The sequence below is a fragment of the Colobus angolensis genome, unplaced genomic scaffold, assembly GCF_000951035.1.
Source record: "Colobus angolensis palliatus isolate OR3802 unplaced genomic scaffold, Cang.pa_1.0 Scaffold44, whole genome shotgun sequence".
Taxonomy (NCBI): domain Eukaryota; kingdom Metazoa; phylum Chordata; class Mammalia; order Primates; family Cercopithecidae; genus Colobus; species Colobus angolensis.
This window is the reverse complement of record NW_012117821.1, coordinates 5,516,258-5,535,024: the sequence shown is the minus strand read 5'-3', so window position 1 is coordinate 5,535,024 and position 18,767 is coordinate 5,516,258. Positions and strand designations below refer to the sequence as shown.

Genomic DNA, 18,767 nt, shown 5'->3' with positions numbered 1-18,767 from the left:
GTGGGAGACAAGAATCACATCACTGGCATGTTTTCCTCTCCCCTTTGGCTGCCAGGGAACTCAAGAGTCGAATTCAAGGCTTTATTGAAGGAACTCTGCAGGACCCAGGACATGATATCTTGATACTGTTTTCCTTCCTGGTTTTTTACCTTCTGTTCCAGCTTTCATTTTCCCCAATTATAGCATTTTATTATTTTTCATATTTAGTATGTAGTGCACATTTTTACACTACACTTCTAATCCTTTGTGTAATGATCATGGTAGAAATAAATGGCGAAATGAGGAGGTCACACTTAGATGAGTTTCAGGGGCCCTTCCAGTCCCAATTTTCTAGGATTCTTAAGGGGAAAAAGTAATTTTACATGTCTGGAAGGTTCTAGGTTTGCACAGAAGGGAACTCTCCTATTGAGAGTCCTGAAGACTTCAGCAAACCTCCAAGGAGGCTTGTCCAGGATGTTCTCCTCCGTCTGTAAAGGAGCGAGCACTTTGTGCTAGTTTAGGGAAAGATAGCTTTTCTGTTGGGATTTTAGACTTGCCCTGTTTGAAATTGGTGGGGAAATACCTGTCTGGGATGGGGCTCAATAATCTGCAGCTGTATTAGGAAATGCCAGTAGTTTTGATGTGGGTGGTTTCAAGACACATTTGGAAAATGTGAGGGAAATGTGTATGTGCATTTGCTGGACGGGGGACTGTGCTATCCCTGCCCCGGGACCCTAATCCACAGCTTGATTCTGGTCCTTTTGCCCTCTCTCCCTCACCAGAACCCTGATATTTCCAGATGAAAGCAAGATATAGCTTATTTCCACAACTCACCTGGGCCCAGCAATCAAGATCTATAGCTCTAGGGAAGTATCGAGTTGATTATGAGGTATATAGGTCAAAATGAGTAGCTTGCTTGATTTAACCAGGTAATTCATGCCATACTTTTCTCTTTGGGAAGACCTGTACCAACAGTCACCTCTGCTAAACACTTTTGCTTTTTTAAACTTGCAGGTACTTTTTTGGGGCCGTCTTTGGCTACCTGTCTGTTGTGAGTTTGTTTTCTTTACAGTCCCTCTACCTGGGTTTAGTCTCATTTGGGAATAAGAAATTTTATTTTAATGCATTAAGTAATAGTGTTGAGTGGCCAAAAAATGTGAAGTTTGAAAAGCTCAAATGAAAAAAAGTGTGATAGAAACACAGTGTTGGGGGCAGGGTGCGGTGGCTTACACCTGTATTTCCAGCACTTTGGGAGGCCAAGACAGAAGGGTCCCTTGAGCTCAGGAGTTTGAGACCCCTGCACAACATGGCAAGACCCCAAGACCCCATCTCTACAAAAAAAATATATAAAAATCATCCAGGTATGATGGCCTGCACTTGTAATCCCAGCTACCTGGGAGGCTGAGGTGGGAGGATTGCTTGAGCCCGGGAGGTTGAGGCTGAAGTGAGCTGTGATTGACCTACTGGACTCCAGCCTAGGTGACAGAGCAAGACCCTATCTCAAAAAAAAAAAAAAGAAGAAGAAGAAGAAGAAGAAGAAGAAGAAGAAAGAAGAAGGAAGAAGAAGGAAGAAGAAGGAAGAAGAAAGAAAGAAGAAGAAGAAGAAGAAGAAGAAGAAGAAGAAGAAGAAGAGAAGAAGAAGAGGAGGAAGAGGAGGAAGAGGAGGAAGAAGAGGAAGAAGAAGAAGATGAAGAAGAAAGAAGAAGAAGAAGAAGAGGAGGAGGAGGAGGAGGAGGAGAAGAAGAAGAAGAAGAAGAAGAAGAGGAAGAAGAAGAAGAAGAAAGAAGAAGAAGAAGAACAACAAGGTTAGAATTTGTGAGGGCCTATTAAACAGGATGCTCTTTCCTGCCTTAGTTTTGAATTAATTGAGAAGATAAAATAAGAAGGCATGGAGATTACAGCATCCCCTTTCTTTTTTTCTTTTTTCTTTTTTTTGCTCTTGTTGCCCAGGCTGGAGGGCAATGGCGCGATCTTGGTTCACCGCAACCTTCGCCTTGAGGGTTCAAGCAATTCTCCTGCCTTAGCCTCGCGAGTAGCCGGGGTTACAGGCATGCGCCACCATGCCCAGCTAATTTTGTATTTTTAATAGAGACGGGGTTTCTCCCTGTTGGTCAGGCTGGTCTCAAACTCCCCACCTCAGGTAATCCACCCGCCTCGGCCTCCCAAAGTGCTGGGAATACAGGCGTGAGCCACCAGGCCCGGCAGAATCCCCTTTCTTATTGATAAAGCAGGTCTTGGAGAATGGGAGATCCTGAGTGGGGGTTCCTAATGATAGACTTCAACATCATGCTGAGGCTCCCCTTGTCCTCAAGTAATGGGCAGTGCTGGCCTGAGGTGGATCCTTCTCTGTCCAGGGCTCAGCTTATCCTTGGAAGGCTTAGCACGTGGAGGAGCTGCTCCAGGCTAAGAGGAAGGGGCTGGGCTACTCTGTGGGGGTTGTTCTTCCAGTTTCTTCAATCAGATGAGCCTCACTGTCACTCTAGTGTTGAAAGGAAGGAAGGGACAGAGGTGGCCAGGAGTGTGACCCTAAAAGAGGCAGAGGAAACCTCAGAGAAAGGGAAGAAGCATTCTGCTAACCAGAGGGAGAAGGATAGAGGCCTCAGTTCTCCCTCTCTGGGAATTAATTTGAGTTTTTTTTTTTTTTTTTTTTTTTTTTTTTTTTTTTTTTTTTTTTTTTTTTTTTTTTTTTTTTTTTTTTTTTTGAGACGGAGTCTTGCTCTGTCTCCCGGGCTGGAGTGCAGTGGCCGGATCTCAGCTCACTGCAAGCTCCGCCTCCCGGGCTTACGCCATTCTCCTGCCTCAGCCTCCCGAGTAGCTGGGACTACAGGCGCCCACCACCTCGCCCGGCTAGTTTTTTGTATTTTTTAGTAGAGATGGGGTTTCACTGTGTTAGCCAGGATGGTCTCGATCTCCTGACCTCGTGATCCGCCCATCTCGGCCTCCCAAAGTGCTGGGATTACAGGCTTGAGCCACCGCGCCCGGCCTAATTTGAGATTTGCATTTAGTGTCTATAAACATGTCAGGAGATATATAAACTTATTTGCTTTTGTTTTGTTTCCATTTTTAGATTCTTGAGTATCAGAACACCACCTTCTTTGGTGGAACCTGTACATCCATGATTGATTACCTCCTCTGGCCCTGGTTTGAGCGGCTGGATGTGTATGGGATAGCGGAGTAAGACATTTGACCTTGTGGTGGTACATTCCCGGAGTCACACTGAGTAACACTGCTTAAGATGGTCTACGTGCCCCCTGTAGACATGTTTCAGAATGTCTGTGAAGCGAATCAGGTTTCTAAACCCCAGTGTGTGCTTCCTTGTTAAAAACACATGTGCTTTTCCACTGGTAACTCAGACTCACACTTTCCCCGCATTTCTGCAGATAAGACCCCTAGTCCAGGAGCCTCCCACAGACTTCAGAACCTGCTGTCCTCACCAGCGCCCCGACAGGCCGGTCTGAGAGCTGGTGGAGAGTCACAGTCACAGTGCCCAATGCTTCCACCTGGTCCTGCCGGGTCCCCAGTGGACACCATATACCTTAGTCACGTGTCATTGCCTGGACGAATCTTCCCCCAGATAGTAATAACCTTATAAAAAAGATCTGTATAGTAATATATGCTTGGTGTTGGAACATACAAACAAAATGGCAATGAGCACTATGGAAGTGTGGAAGTGCAGGGACGTTAAAGGAGAAGAAGTAGCTGTGTAGGCTCCTGGGCAGAACAGTGCTCTGTTACTTCAAAGCTCAGAGAAGTTGGACGTGCGCGGACGCCCACCCTAATCCAAACCACTCTCATGGTGGGTGCTGGACATTTCTGGCACTTGGAAATCCGGCTCTGCTGAAGCAGAACTGTGTTTGCACCTTCATAACCCGTGGGCTGGAGCCCACCCAGGCACTGTCTCCTGCACTTCCGACTTCAGCTCTCTTTGAAGGAGATTAGATACGACATAACAGGATATTTAAAACTCAGTCTCAAACACAAAATTTACAAAAGGCGGTATCCTCTGAAGACAGAGCATGGAATCACAGGTTAGGAAACCTTACTTCTAGTCCTGGATTTCCCACAACCCACTCGTATTATCTTCAGCTTGTCGCTTTATAAACCCCAGAACTAAATGTCCTGGTGGATCTTTGAAAGAGCCCTGTCAACTCCATGATTTCAAGGTTTCATTATTGTCTTATTCATTTTAAACATGTTTTGGAAATTATTTGTCTTTATTTTTTTCTATCCTCTAAAGCAAAATCTGAGAATGACCCAATAATGTCTGTTTCAGAGGGTTGTCTTTTTGTTGGCAAACAGTGAAGCACATGTAAGTTTCTCAAGCTTTAAAAATATATATATATTAAAAAACAATAAAAACAAAAAAACCCAGTGAAGCACAGACATGTTATTTTCGCAGAGCCATCAGTCCAAAGTATTTCACTGTATTGTTAGAAGCAACAACAACTTCTACACGTTCGACTTTTCCAAAAATAAGATTTTCCTCCAGTAAGTTATCATTCTCACTTGATAGTAAGATAACTGAGATAATTCCCCAAATAAACCCGTTTTTCCTATCTTGCAAATCTAAAAAGCAATGTGCATCCCCTTTCCTGATGCCTCCCCCTGTGCTGTGCTGACGCTTTTTTCCTGTCTTGCAGCTGTGTGAGCCACACGCCAGCCCTGCGGCTCTGGATATCAGCCATGAAGTGGGACCCCACAGTCTGTGCTCTTCTCATGGATAAGAGCATTTTCCAGGGCTTCTTGAATCTCTATTTTCAGAACAACCCTAATGCCTTTGACTTTGGGCTGTGCTGAGCCTCATCGTCCACCCCTTCACTGTGCAGAATTCCCCAGCTTGTTGAGAGTTTACATCACGGATTGTCTTGGGAATCAATCTGTCTCACTTTCTTTTCTTTGAAGTTCCCAATAAAATGCAAACAGGAAATGTATTCTTCCGATAATCATTTATCTGACTCCTCTAACCCACAGCTGCCGCTGCTGCTTCTTTCTTCTTTTTTTTTGAGACAAGATCTTGCTTTGTTACCTAGGCTGGAGTGCAGTGGGGCAGTCACAGCTCACTGCAGCCTCGAGCTCCTGGGCTCAGTTGATTCTCCCGCCTCAGCCTCCTGAGAAGCTAGGACTACAGGTACGTGTCACCATGCCCAGCTAATGTTTTTTAAAAAATGTTGTTGAGACAGGGTCTCACTATGTTGCTCAGGCTGGTCTCCAACTCCTGGTCACGCCGGGTCATCCACCCAACCTGGTCTCCAAAGTGTTGAGATTACAGGCATGAGCCACCTGCCCTGCCTAGTCTGTAGCTTCTAACTGTTTTCTAGAAAGTTCCTGGTGCTAATGTCAGAGCACATTTTGGGAGCCTGTGTGCCTCCTAACTCCTTGGCCTTCAGCCTAGTTTGATCTCCAGATTATTGGTGCAGATGCTGCTGCTGAGGTTCAGGGTCAACCTATGATTGATGCTTGTCACTACAGATTGGCACTCTCCAAAGACCTCCCTGGTGGAAACTTAAGAAGAGGGAGAAGGAAGAAGAAAACACTCCAAGCCCAAATACCTTCCATTTGGCAAATGAATGCCGCTGTCCACATGGGCGAGCATGAGTGTAATTCTCCAAACTTTGGCCATGGGCCTGGAGACACTGAGGGTCTTGTGACTGGAAAGAATTCCAAAGCAGGAAATGAAACACCGATTTATCACCCAGGACTAACTACGTCAGAATTTCACTGGTGCTGTCAGGGCTCAGGATGTCTCACAAAATGTTCTATAGCCGGCATCCTGCCTTAAAAAAATACACACGCCCCAAACCCAGCCATAAGCAAAGGTCATTCTGTTGGATTTGCGTCGCACTCTCTTCCAATTCCTCTCAACAAATGCCTCTAGTTACCTGTTGTGTACCAAGCCCAGGGGTACACTGGGGATAAAGTTGAAAAAGACACTGGATCTGTCCCTGGGAGCCCCCATCTCTTCACTTACCTTGGTTGAGGTTTTGAACCTCGTGCTTTGGAGCTGCTTGTCTGGTGTGGGTATGCTTGTCTGTGAAGGGGCCCCTCTGCCAGCTTCGCGAGGCAGTACCACCCCACTGAAGACAGCAAAGAGCTGAGGATGGTTGGTGCCAACAGGTCCCTTGGGCTGGGAGCATCTACTGCTTGCACTGTGGGAGGGGGACCAAGTGTGTCCAGTGCCGTTTCATCTCAGTGTCTGAGGATCAGCCTGTGATCGTTTCAGCTTTGCTCACGCTGGATGCTTTCCCATCCTCCTAGCTGTGCAGAGACACCAGGCAGCAACAGGAGTGATGTTTTGCCTTGTCTGTGCCCCCCAAAGGAGCTGTCTGCCGCCTCTGCCTCTGAGACAGCCCAAACCAGCCCTCCTCTCTCCCCACGTCTCAGCCTGGCTCTGCCATCTGCTGGCTCCGGGTGTATTTTGACCCATGTAAATAGTTACCAGGTGTTACTCTGTGCCAGCTGGACAGAAGCAAGCCTGCTTGGTGAGATGGCCAGAACTTCCAGAAGAGGCACCGCGTGACAGGGGTAGTCTGCCGCACCATCTGCTCCGGATGTGGAGCCCTGTTGCCATGGCACCCGAGTTAATGCTGAGTGAGGTCTATGAATCACCGTTTCCCTGGGATCTTTGCTCAAAAAGAGGGGAATCTTCTCCTGTGGCCTCTCGTAGGACTTAGGAGATTGATCAGCCTTTTGCCGGTACAAATGCTGCATGCTGGTGAGTGCTTGGCGTAAGACCAAAGTTACTACTGATGCAACAGGAAATGGCATGACTCTGGCTCACCAAAATGAAGGTGTTCTCTTTTGGGGCTCCATACACTAATTTAGAAAGCTTGAAGAACCAGGAATTATAGAATGGAGAAAAGCACTCATGGGGGAGGTTTACAGCCTAGTGGCCTATAGCCCAGTTTGGGATTTGTGTGCCTCTTGGCCAGGCATGCTCCCTGCGGTTTACCAGGGTCCTGGTCACCTGCACGTCCTTACACTTCCTCCATCTCACTTCTTTGTCACTCATCTGACCCACAGAGAAAACTGAGTTGTCAATCTTTGAATAAAACTAGAAGGATGTGGCCTGGAGGAAAGAGGGAAGGAGGTAACTAAATAATGCTCCATGAAGAACTTTTAAAATATGCTTCTTAAATAAATAATACATGTGGAAAGATAATACATGTGGATTAAAAATGCAGTAATGTAAAAGAATAGAAAATCTTCCATTATCTTATGTCCCAGAGATAACCACTTTTAGTAATTGGTGTCTACCTTTTTTTTTTTTTTTCCTTTTCTTTTAAATAATAGAGATGGGGTCTTGCTATGTTGACCAGGCTGGGCTCAAACTCCTGGCTTCAAGTGATCCTTCCATCTTGGCCTCCCAAAGTGCTGGGATTATAGGTCTGAGTCACCATGACTGGTGGGTGTCTATCTTATAAAAAGCACTACGCTTAAGGATTTAAAGGTAAGAATCTGTATGAGGCCATTCTCATGCTGCTGTAAAGAACTGCCCAAGACTGGGTAATTTATAAAGGAAAGAGGTTTAATTGACTCACAATTCTGCATGACTGGGGAGGCCTCAGGAAACTTTCAGTCATGGTGGAAGGGGAAGCAAACACGTCCTTCTGCACAAGGTGGCAGAAGAGAGAAGTACAGAGCCAAGGAGGGAAAAACTCCTTATAAAACCATTAGATCTTGTGAGAACTCACTCACTATCATGAGAACAGCATAAGGAAAACACCCCCACAATCTAATCACCTCCCTTGAGGTCCCTCCTCCAACCTGTGGGGATTGTAATTCAGATTAAAATTCAAGATGAGGTTTTGGGTGGAGCACAGCCAAACCATATCAGAGCCATTCTCTATCTTTTGCAGATTGGAAAAAGAAAAAAAATAGTTTAAACCACAGCATTTAAAAGAAGTCGTTGTCATAGATGATGTTAACATCAGAATGGAGGTTGTGTGGAGTTCCCCTCCTTGGAGGTTCTGAACTACAGCCTATCCTGGACTGAGTCCAGTTACAATCTAACATGGCTAGGCGGAGAAGGAAGCATGGTGGGGTGGGGCTTGTGTGGCTGGGACAGCTGGCTGTGGTCGTGGTGCTGGAGACTAAATGGTACTTGAAATTTCTTTTAGATCTAAAATTCTGTGATATGGTTTGGATCTGTGACCCCACCAAATTTCTTGTTGAAATTGATCCCCAGTGCTGGTGGGAGGTGATTGGATCATGGGGGCAAATTTTTCATGAATGGTTTAGCACCATTCTCTTAGTGCTGTTCTCATGATAGTAAGTTCTCATGAGATCTGGTTGTTTAAGTGTGCAGCATCTCCCTGACCCCTCTTGCTCCTGCTCCCACCATGGGAGATGCCTAGCTCCCCCTTTGCCTTTTGCCATGAGTGGAAGCTTCCTGAGGGCTCTCCAGAAGCAGAAGCTACTATACTTCTCGTACAGCCTGCAGAACCATGAGCCAGTTGAACCTCTTTTTAAAAAAACTTTAAGTTCACGGGTACATGTGCAGGATGTGTAAGTTTGTTACATAGGTAAACATGTGTCATGGGGTTTGTTATACAGATTATTTCATCACCCAGATATTAAGTCTGGTATCCATTAGTTATTTTTCCTGATCCTCTCCCTCCTCCCACCCTGCACCCTCCAATAGGCCTCAGTGTGTGTTGTTACTCTCCATATGTCCATATGTTCTCATCATTTAGCTCCCACTTATAAGTGAGAACACGCAGTTTTTGTAAACCTGTTTTCTTTATCAATTACCTAGTTTCAGGTGTTTCTTTTTAGCAGTGTGAGAACAGACTAATACAGAAAATTGGTACTGAGGAGTGGGGCATTGCTATAAAGATGTCTGAAGACGTGGAAGTGACTTTGGAACTGGGTCATGGGCAGAGGTTGGAAGAGTGTGGAGGGCTCCGAAGAAGACAGGAAGATGAGGGAAAGTTTAGAATTTCCTAGAGTCTGGTTGTATAGTTATGACCAAAATGCCAGTAGTGATATGGACAATGAAGGCCAGGCTGAGGAGGTGATGGAAATGAGGAACTTATTGAGAACTGGAGCAAGGGTCACTTTTGTTATACTTTAGCAAAGAAGTTGGCTGCATTGTGCCCCTGGCCTGGGGACCTGTGGAACTTTGAGCTTGAGAGTAATGATTTTAGGGTATCTGGCAGAAAAAATTTCTAAGCAGCAAAGCATTCAAGATGTGCCCTGGCTACTTCCAACAACCTATGCTCATATGTGTGAGCAAAGAAAAGACATTAAGCAGAACATAAATGTTTGGAGAATTTGCAGCCCCCTATGTGGTAGAAAAGAAGAGCCCATTTTCAGGGGAGGAATTCAAGCAGGCTGCAGAAATTTGCATAAGTAAAAAGAAGCCAAGTGCTAATAGCCAAGAAAATGGGGAAAAGGCCTTGAAGGCATTTCGGAGACCTTTGTGGCAGCCCCTCTCATCACAGACTCAGAGGCCTAGGAGAACAGAATGACTCTGAGTATTAAAGTAGATTTAATCTAAATCATAAAGTACAAGCTAAGCATTCCCTCCAGTGCTGCAAAGACTGTCTGCATGTGGTTCCCACATTGTTCCTTGGAGCTTTGGTGGTGGGGGTGGTGGTGGGGGCAGGTGTTGTTTTTCTTGGTTTCTCACCTTCAGGTTTCCTTACCCATGTTTCCTTTGTCAGAGTCATTGGCCTTGGTGGAGGGGGACTGGGTTACTCTGAGTTGAGAACCAAGCTTGACTCCCCTGTGGTTTATATCAGCCTAGCTTAGTTTGTTGTCTGAAGTCTTAACAAATAACCAAATATCCAGCCCAATGCAGTTCTCATTGAGTAATCTCCAGTTCTCACCCCCCGCCACACACACACACTGAACACTGTGCCCACTTTGGAGACCCATTTCCCATTTATCATCATCTTTGAGTGCCTGGAAGGCTGAACGTTTGATCTTTTCAAACATTTTGCTCTCATCTGACCTGTTAGAGCTCTTGAGCCTTTGAAAATGCCATTTCCTCTACATAATATTCTTCCTCAGAGCAGCCCTCTGTTTTTTTTTTCCCAACCAGTCTTTTCTCTTGCAAAGTTCAGATCAAAATTCTTCTTTATGTAAAGAGAAGTGGTGTGCTATAGGGGTTACAAACAGGGCTTCAAGGTCAGCGCTGGGTTCAAATTCTGGCTTTGCAACTTAAGTTTCTTGAGTAAGTTGCTTCACCTCTATCAGACTCAGTTTCTTATCTGTAAAATGGGACTGCTTAGTACCTATTTCACAGGGCTGTTAATTAATGATGGGGTCATCTATGCAAGGACTTAGTATAAGCTGGGTGAAACTCAGTGAATGGCAGGCAACCTTATTATGATGAGGCTTCTGTCAAGGATCAGATTTGAACCCTATGCAAATCCCCCCATCACTCTGTGGAACTAGATGTTCTACATTGCATATGGCTTGATTCATGGTTTGGAGTTGTTTTCTGGTTGTTTCCTGTGTGCAGGTTTAATCTCAACCTGTGATCCCTTGAAAGCTTTGATTTTATCCCTCCCCCCCCTCCTCCCTCACACCCCAAGGCCGAGTTTAATACTGCACATTCTGAAATCTTGCAATGTTGTTAATGATGCAAGATAAATATTCTCTCCCATGTTTCTGGAGAATACTCAGAATCTCACTACTCTCTGTTAAAGAAAAAAATCATTCACTGACACTTGTTTAAAGCATGTGAAGGAAGAATTACTCCTAACCATTGCGATAGGTACAGGGACCACTGCAATGAGACTTTTGCAGTGGGGGAGGGAGATTGGGCTCAACTCTGAGTACAGGATGAACAAGTGGGTAAATTTGTAGCCCAGGAGTAGAGCAGAGGTCAGTGGATTGAAAATTATTCGGAGGAAACATCAGGGATAAGAAGGATTCTGGCTAAACTGACCTAACAGGATTCTTGCTGAAGACAGGCCAGGATGATCAGACATCACCTGTGGGATGGCGGAGGACAAGGGACTTGATCAGGTATCAAGGATGATCTGATATTGAGGTGGCGAAGTTCTTTTGCCAAACTAACTTAGCAGGGTTCTTTGGTAAAATAATTTTACAAGGACATACACAGATGGACCTAGGAGAAGGTTCAGGAGACTGACTAAAGTTTGGTTAAGCAGAGAATCTTTGTCTCCTCTTGGAGCAGGTTATCTGTTTCTGAGGGTTAAAATGTGAGGGATTTGAAATGCTTGCAGGCCTGCCCAGTTACCAAGCAGCTCGGATGCTGAATGGAACGCTAAAGCGCCCCCGTACCATGCTGCGCACAGACAGGATGGTTACACACGTGCTCCAAGGACAAGAACTGTGAAATACTCTGCCGCCCCATTTCCTCCCAAGGATCGCGGCAATGCCCACGAATCCCCTTGCAGACAGCAAGGGTCTCCGGCCTACTTTGTCATTAGCAAACAGCCCCCTCCAGAGGGAGCAGTTGAGCAGCAACAGTCAGCTCCCTGCCATAGGAGCCAATATGAAGAGCCATTTCCAGTCCTGTCCTGCGGCTGAGATGGACAAAGCAATGGAGGTAGAGGTTGCTTAGTGATGCTGCTACCCCCCAGAGAACCCTGAGTAGGGGCAGCCTCTGTTCCAGCGTCACAGGACTGGAGAACCCTGAGTAGGGGCAGCCTCTGTTCCAGCGTCACAAGACTGGGAGAAGGAAGTGGGAGGATGACTGTTAGCAGGACCGGCCGTTGCTAAATCTGGCATAGTCTTCAGGTTATGCTCACAGGTGAAGAAAATCTCTCAAAGGGTGCGTGTGTGTGTGTGTGTGCGCGTGTGTTTACATGTTTTTGCGCCTTTCTGCCATAAGAGGAGGGTATCAGGATGAATAATGAGGAGCTGTATAAAAGATAAGGGCGGGAGGTATTTTAAGTATTTCACTTAATGGTTTGGCCATTTATTTGTTAAACAGAAAGACCCTCTTTGGGGACTTGATCTGAGACACTGTCCCAGGTGATCTGATAGCAGCAGGGAGGTGGAGAGGTGGGGACACACAGACATTCCAGGTACAATGGCAGCAGGGGCTGCTTATCCTGGAAGCCAGGGAAGAGTTAGCTGAGGAAACTGCAGGAAGCCCTAACCGGAAACTCGGGCTTCAGCCTTGGGTTTTGGAGGAGGGAATGTAGGGTAGATTCAGAACAATAGTAAACCTTCTGTTTACTGAGCACTTACTATATGCTAGGTACTTTACATATACTACTAATACCTCCAAACCTTATGAGGTAAGTACTAATTACTCCCATTTTACAGATCAGTAAACCGTGATTTAGAGGTGGAGTCGCCTGCCCCGGTGTTGCATAGCTAGTGATGAGCAGAGCTGAGGTTTGCTTGCGGGAAGCTGACTCTGGAGCCTGTGCTCTTAACCTCTGCCCTGCTCGGCCTCCCCAGTGCCAGCACTACCTCGCCTCCTGCCCTTGCTGCCTTCCTCTTCTGCTTTCCCTCCTGGACTGGGAGCTCTCTCAAGGCGGGAATAGTTTCCCACTTGACTTTGTTTTCCTGGTGTTTGGCACAGTGCCTTGTGTATAGTAGTGATGAATGACTGAGCAAATGGAAGAATGGATGGATGGATGGATGGATGGATGATGTAGAAACCCAGGCCACTTCCAGGAGCTCATCACAAGGCCACTATCATAGCTGTTTCCCCACTCTGCTGTCTAGAAGAGGTAGCTGCTTCTCTGGAGCCGCAGGGATGCCCCGCCTGGTACTCTCTCTGGCTCCGTTGTTGCTATGGCAACTGCAGGTTCAGGCTCTGGCTGTCCTGCAGAGGGACGAGAACAGAGGGGTCAGAAGGGTAGAGGCAAGAGACTCTTTCTGTTCCCCTAAACAGGAGACATGTCCCAGACCCCTCCAGTGAGGTGCACATTTTCTGAGCACCTGGCCAGCGTCTGGCCCTAAGGGAGGTGTGTGAAGAAATCCCCAGGGAAGACAGACCCCCATGTGGGAGGAGTCACTCCCATGCGGAGGGACAGCTTACACTGCTGGGGGAACCAGGCAGTAGGAGTTGGGCTGTAAGGAGCCCTCCTCAGAGCAAGGGGAAGAATCTCCACAGTTTTTGTTGTTGAGTTTGTCAGGCCCGAAGCTAACTGCATCACACGTGCCCTTTCACTTAATCTCAATGGCGCCAGCTTCGTCATGAAGGCTGGTACCTTGTGGGCAGGACCTTACATAGGCCTCCATATTGAGAGGGTATGTGGAGAGAGGGCAGGGGCCTGCTCTTGTTTCTCTCTGGATTTAAACGTTCAGGCTGAGCAACCTTGCAGCTTAGTGTGGCATCTTGTGTTGCTCTGGATGCGTGGAGCTTATGCAGCTTCCCTGCCTGGCCAGAAGCCCTCTCCATAGATTTGTTTCCTCTTTGTGGCATTTTGTCTCTATGGAGAGGGCTTCTTAGAAACTGCACCAGGCAAAGCTGTGGATACCTGGGGGCTGAACACCACTGACTTCTCCCTGGCCCTGAATCTGGCTCTACATACAGCACCTGCTCTAGTCTCGCTTGGCTTTGATTCCTGGGGTGGGAGTACATGGGGTATGTATGGGCTGACTCACTGTCCTTGGCTGGGAGAACTGGGGGCTGACCTACAGCTTCCAGACCCCTGGGGGGCTGATTCAGCGCTAGCCATGCCTTTTGAAAGAGATGCAAGGCCATCGTCCCAGGAGACCTTTGGTCTAACATAGCCCAGTCTTTTCTTCAGGAAGACGGCCTTCTTCATGGCAGCAAGGCCGTGGGGGCTGTGGGCGTCATCTCTGGCCAGTTGGGAAGACAGCCAGTGGCAGCTAATGGGAAGAAACAGGGTGTGGGTCTTTGCTATTTCTACTTTAAATAAAGTTGCTCCAAAAGAAACCTAAAATACCACTGACCTGTGGGTTTGAAAGAAACAGATGGGAGAAAATTTTCCGAACTCCCTAACCCACCCCTGTGCTACAACTCTCACTTCACGCTTTTAAGGCCCACCTTTTCCCATCAAGAAGAAATGTCTTTGAACATCTCTGAGGTTTATGTGGTTCCCTCTTTCTGAGAGATAATTTGTTGTTGAGTTTTATTTTCTAGTTTCTTTGTGGGGCTGTAGAGAAACATCAAAGGGTGGAAAATGCCATTTTCACTTGTAAAGTAGGGCCTCACATTGTGCAGGAGGAAATAAACCAGACCCGGGCTAGGATGAATGGAGTAAGTAGAAGCATTTGAGAGACAGAACAATTATGTGGATTTGATTTTCTCTGGGGAGGCTCTTCACATTTTCCTATTTGTAAGGGAGCTAAAGAGGTTACAGCTGAAACTCAAAGCTGATCTGTTTTCACATTCCGCTCATGTGGGCTTCAGAGTCACACAATTTCACTTTCAATTACTTACCACGCTTCATTGATCTCTGACTTACTTTGCAGCCATTGGTAGTCTTCCTATTAGATCCAGTTCCTTGGAGACAGAGCCCCCATCTTATAATCTTGTTCCCCACATAGAGCCGGCCCCAGGCAGAGCACATGCTGTTGCTCAGTACTTGGTCAAACGCCTTTTCTCCACTGTTGATTTATGACGATTGAATAAATCCCAGGCAATGGTTCTTTTTATAAGAAGATGCTTGGTGGTGAATCCATACACAGTAAGTACAGAATATGGAGATTACTGGGAGAGGAAGGATCATTTCAAAACAGGATTTGTGCACAGAGACGTTCACTAGAGTGTTGTTTATAACAGCAAAAAGTGGAGACAACTTAAGTGTTCCTCAGTAGGGAAAGTTGGGTAAATTATGGTATGTGCATACAGACAGTGAGAGAGTAAGCAGCTACACACACACACACAAACACACACACACATATATATATGGACACATATATGTGTGTGTGTATATATATACATATATATATATATATATTTTTTTTTTTTTTTAAAGACACGGTCTTACTCTGTCACCTAGGCTGGAGTGGAGAGATCACGGCTCACTGCAGCCTCTGCCTCCTAGGCACAAGCGATCCTCCTGCCCCAGCCTCCTGAGTAGCTGGGACTACAGGTACACGCCACCATGTCTGGCTAATTTATTTTTTGTAGAAACAAGGTTTGCCATGTTGCCCAGGCTGGTCTCAAACTCCTGGGCTCAAGCGATTTTCCTGCCTTGGCCTCCCAGAGTGCTGGGATTACAGGCATGAGCTACTGCACCCGGCCAGTAAGCAGCTATTTTAAAGAATAAGGTAGAGCCAAATGTTCAAAAAGATAACCAAGAAGAATTAGTCGGTATGATGCCATTTATGTAAAAAAGGACTAAAAGGATGCATACATATATAAATACACGTGACGCATACACAGAAACATTTTGGAAGGATACACAAAAAACTTCATATTGGTTATCTCTGGGGAGTGGACTAAGAAGTCAGAAGTGGGACCGTTAGTCTGTTACTTAATTTTCCTGTTAGTACTTGAATTTTAAAATTATGACTGTATTATTGCTTTTATGTTTATTTTTTAAACAACAAACTAGTTGTTTAAGCAAGCTATTTTTGGATGGCAATGAGAAAAGTTAACTGTAAAAGATGCCCCTCCAAGGGGCAGGGGTGCAGCAAGGCGGAGTGGGGTGGAGAGGGAGGGCCCAGTTGAAGGCACACATTGCCCTTCACTCTGTGACTCTTGGCTCCCTCTGTTTTCGGTCGCTGGCCAAACCAAACAGCCTTCCAGCTTTGTCCCATGAGGTGGAGACGAGACGGACCACGAAAATGTTCTGAATCACAGTCTTGGGGTGGCTTGAGTTAGGACTTCCTGGACATTCACCGACCACTGCCAGCTGCCACCAACCCTGCTCTGGCAAGCCATGTACCCTACAGCACGGTACATGGATGACACTGATCACATAGATAAGGACTCCATAGTTTGGGGGTGAATCAAGTTATTGTCTCACTCAAAACCCACCAATGGCCCATCTCTGCTTGTTGTAAGGTCCAAATTTACCTTGTATTAGCATTCAAGGCTTTCCATGGCTCAGTCCCACTCTTACCTTTTCAACCTCATTTGCCACGACTTCTTGAGTATATGCCAACATATACACCAGGACTGCCTGGGTTGGAATCTGGGCTGTGCTACTTACCACTCTGACAGTAGGTAAGTCACTTGCCCCTTCAGTGCCTGTTTCCTTATCTGGAAAGTGGGGAGGATAAGAATAGCACCCGCACCATAGGACTGACATGGAACTGTGTGCATTAACAAATGTGTGTGCGGAACAGTGCCTGCCATACAGTAGGTAATTCCCACCCTCACTCCATGGCTCTGGCCGGAATGCCTTTCTTGGCCACAGTCCTGGTCATTTTTCAGAGGCTCTATCTGGCAGCGCCCCATCATGAGGCCTTCCCTAATCACCCCAGGTACCAGTGGTTCTTGGACATCCAGAATCACGTGGGGAACTTGGTGAAGTGCAGATTCTTCTATCTAACTTCTCAGGATCCCACTGGAGTCTGTGACACGGCCCAGGAAGCTGCACCCAGGTGATACCCATATGTGTAGTGCAGGGTCACACTTGGAGTAGGTCAGTACTTGGAAGGCCACCTTCTGCTGTCTCTCCTAGGGAACAGGCTGGGTTCTATTCATCTTCCCATTTTCTACAATGTCTCATGCATGTTAGGCTCCTGACAAATGTTTTTGGACTACTCATGACCTGCTTGGGAGAAGGGCTCACCATCTTATGCCTTCTTGCCCTCTCTCTGATGCTTATGGCACTAGTGTGAATATGGGTGCCCTCATGAGAAGTTGGTGGTATAGCTGATGCCACTTAGACCACAGATTCCAAGCAGGCTCACTGGCTTTTCCCAGGTCTATCTATCTTCCAATAGATCTGTAGGGAAAGTAGTCCACTTGGGTTTTCTTTAGCTTTCCATTAAGAAAGAAAGTGAGAAGCCTTCCTCGGCTAGGGGTACCATCAGTCACTTGGGGGAAATCTTTAAAAATCGAGCCTAGCCTGACCACTCCAGACTGGATTCTGAGCACCATGTAGGTTCGAGGTGGGGTCTAGGCAACGGACCAGGTTCTGCAGCTGATTCGCATGACACCCTTGATGATGCACCAGAGCACCACCCCAGGTTCTCAACGGGGGCTGTGCTTCAGCCAGGCATGCAGAGGGGCTGGAGCTTTTGAGGACATAAGGCCCTTCCCCAACATAACCAGCCTCTTGGCCTAGGGGCCAGCCCTATTCATTTCATCCTTGTTATTTAGCAAAGCAAGTGAGTAGATGCTGGGGAAGGTCAAGCATCCTTGGGAAAGAGACTCTGGAGAAAGAGGGCAGGGTTGTCCTTAGTGGAAAGGCCAAAGTGTCCAAGAGGACTCAAAATCCTCTATTTAAAATACAATCTCTTTCTTTAAAACCCAAAAGCTTCCTGTTAGTTCCAGCTCCTGTATTTCTCAGCTCACATCAGCTCTGTGAAGTAAGGTCTTAGGCTGGAATCCACCCTACAGCCGGCTTTCGAAGGCCCTTTCTGGAATTCGGCAGGCAGCACACAAGTTGCCTCAAAGACAGGGTAGAAATGTTCTGTTTTGTTATTTTGTAAAGTTTCCTGAAAGTTTAAGAATAAAAGGGGAGTGAAAGCTTCTGCTTTGTCCGTAGGAAATCCACCCCCCTGTCCCCAACTGTGCCCTGGGAGCCTCACAGATTTCCTGAAGTTAAAAACAAACACTGTGACCATTTCTTACTACTTGCAAGATTTAATTCTTCCTTTAATATAAATAAGGCAGCATGAAACACCAAGAGCGCCACTGCTTTCTGCTTTAGAAGCAGCTTTGGTGCAGAAAAGATTCCCATTTCCCCACCGAGTTCTGTTGTCTCTGTATAAACAAGAAGCCAGAAGGTTTTTTTTTTTCTTTTCCAGTGAACTTTCTCCTGGAAGCAAAGGAGAAGCTGTGGGAGATCGAGGCACAGTTTTGGCTTCTGGAGGCTGTTTTTTGGTTATTGGGGTCTCTTCAAAGCAAAACGGGATCAGGATGAAGGGGGGAAAGGCATGGGCCATAAATAAATAAGGAAATTTGCCCCAATTCTACAAATGCATCTGATGGAATGAGGAGAGTGGGGCTGTGAGGGGTTCGGGGTAACTCCAGGCTGCTGTTAGGGACGCACTTGAGCTGGTTCATACCCTGGAGTGCCCCGCAGCTGGGTCTAGGGAGAGGTAGGCCCAAGCACGTGTTCAGTCTAATTCCAGCTCACACTGGAAGCCTTCCTACAGGTTTGGTTGCCCTGATCAGAGCCGAGCTGCCCCACCAGGAATTAACCCTGGCTGGGCAAAGGGTCCATTTTCTCAAGCTTTCGGAGGCTGGTTGAGAGAACTCCTAGGGATGGGGGAAGGATCTCCTTCCTTCAGTTTATGGGGGAACTGGGCACCCCTGTCCAGTTTTTGTATGCTCTCTGGAAGGCAAGGCCGGCTGAAACCCTGGAGGGAGAACACAGGTATATTCTCGACCCTGGCCCCCTGCAAGGGTAACTGAAGTGATGGTGAGAGAAAATCTCAAAGGGCCAGTGAAGCCACAGGTGGAGAAGAGGCTTCCTGATCCCCCTGAACCAGACCTGGAGATGGAGCACCTCATCGAAGAAGTCCACTGTCTTACAGTAGAGACTTCGCTGCAGGACGCAGGGCCAGAAGAGGTTGAGAGGCTTGGCCCTGCACACAGCCTCTGGGAGTGCCATGGCCTCAGGCGCCTTGTAGTTGCCAATGAAGAAGTGATAGAGCTTCTTTTCCAGCTCTCCTTTGCCACAGTCACCCTGTGTCTCTTTTTCCAGGTCAGCTTCTACCTTTAGTATCCGTCCTCCCCCTACCACAATGATAGTCAGAGA

General features: G+C 46.7%; 1 protein-coding gene across 1 annotated transcript in view; it reads left to right on the top strand.

The window, feature by feature from the left end:
* Nucleotides 1-4,910, top strand: part of GSTO1 (glutathione S-transferase omega 1) — a 52,161-nt gene extending 47,251 nt beyond the window's left edge. Inside the window, exons 5-6 of the mRNA XM_011957331.1 lie at nt 3,047-3,153; nt 4,620-4,910. Coding sequence (XP_011812721.1) covers nt 3,047-3,153; nt 4,620-4,776 — 264 coding nt within the window. The 3' untranslated portion in view covers nt 4,777-4,910. The remainder of the gene's footprint in view (nt 1-3,046; nt 3,154-4,619) is intronic.
* Nucleotides 4,911-18,767: the final 13,857 nt, after the last annotated feature.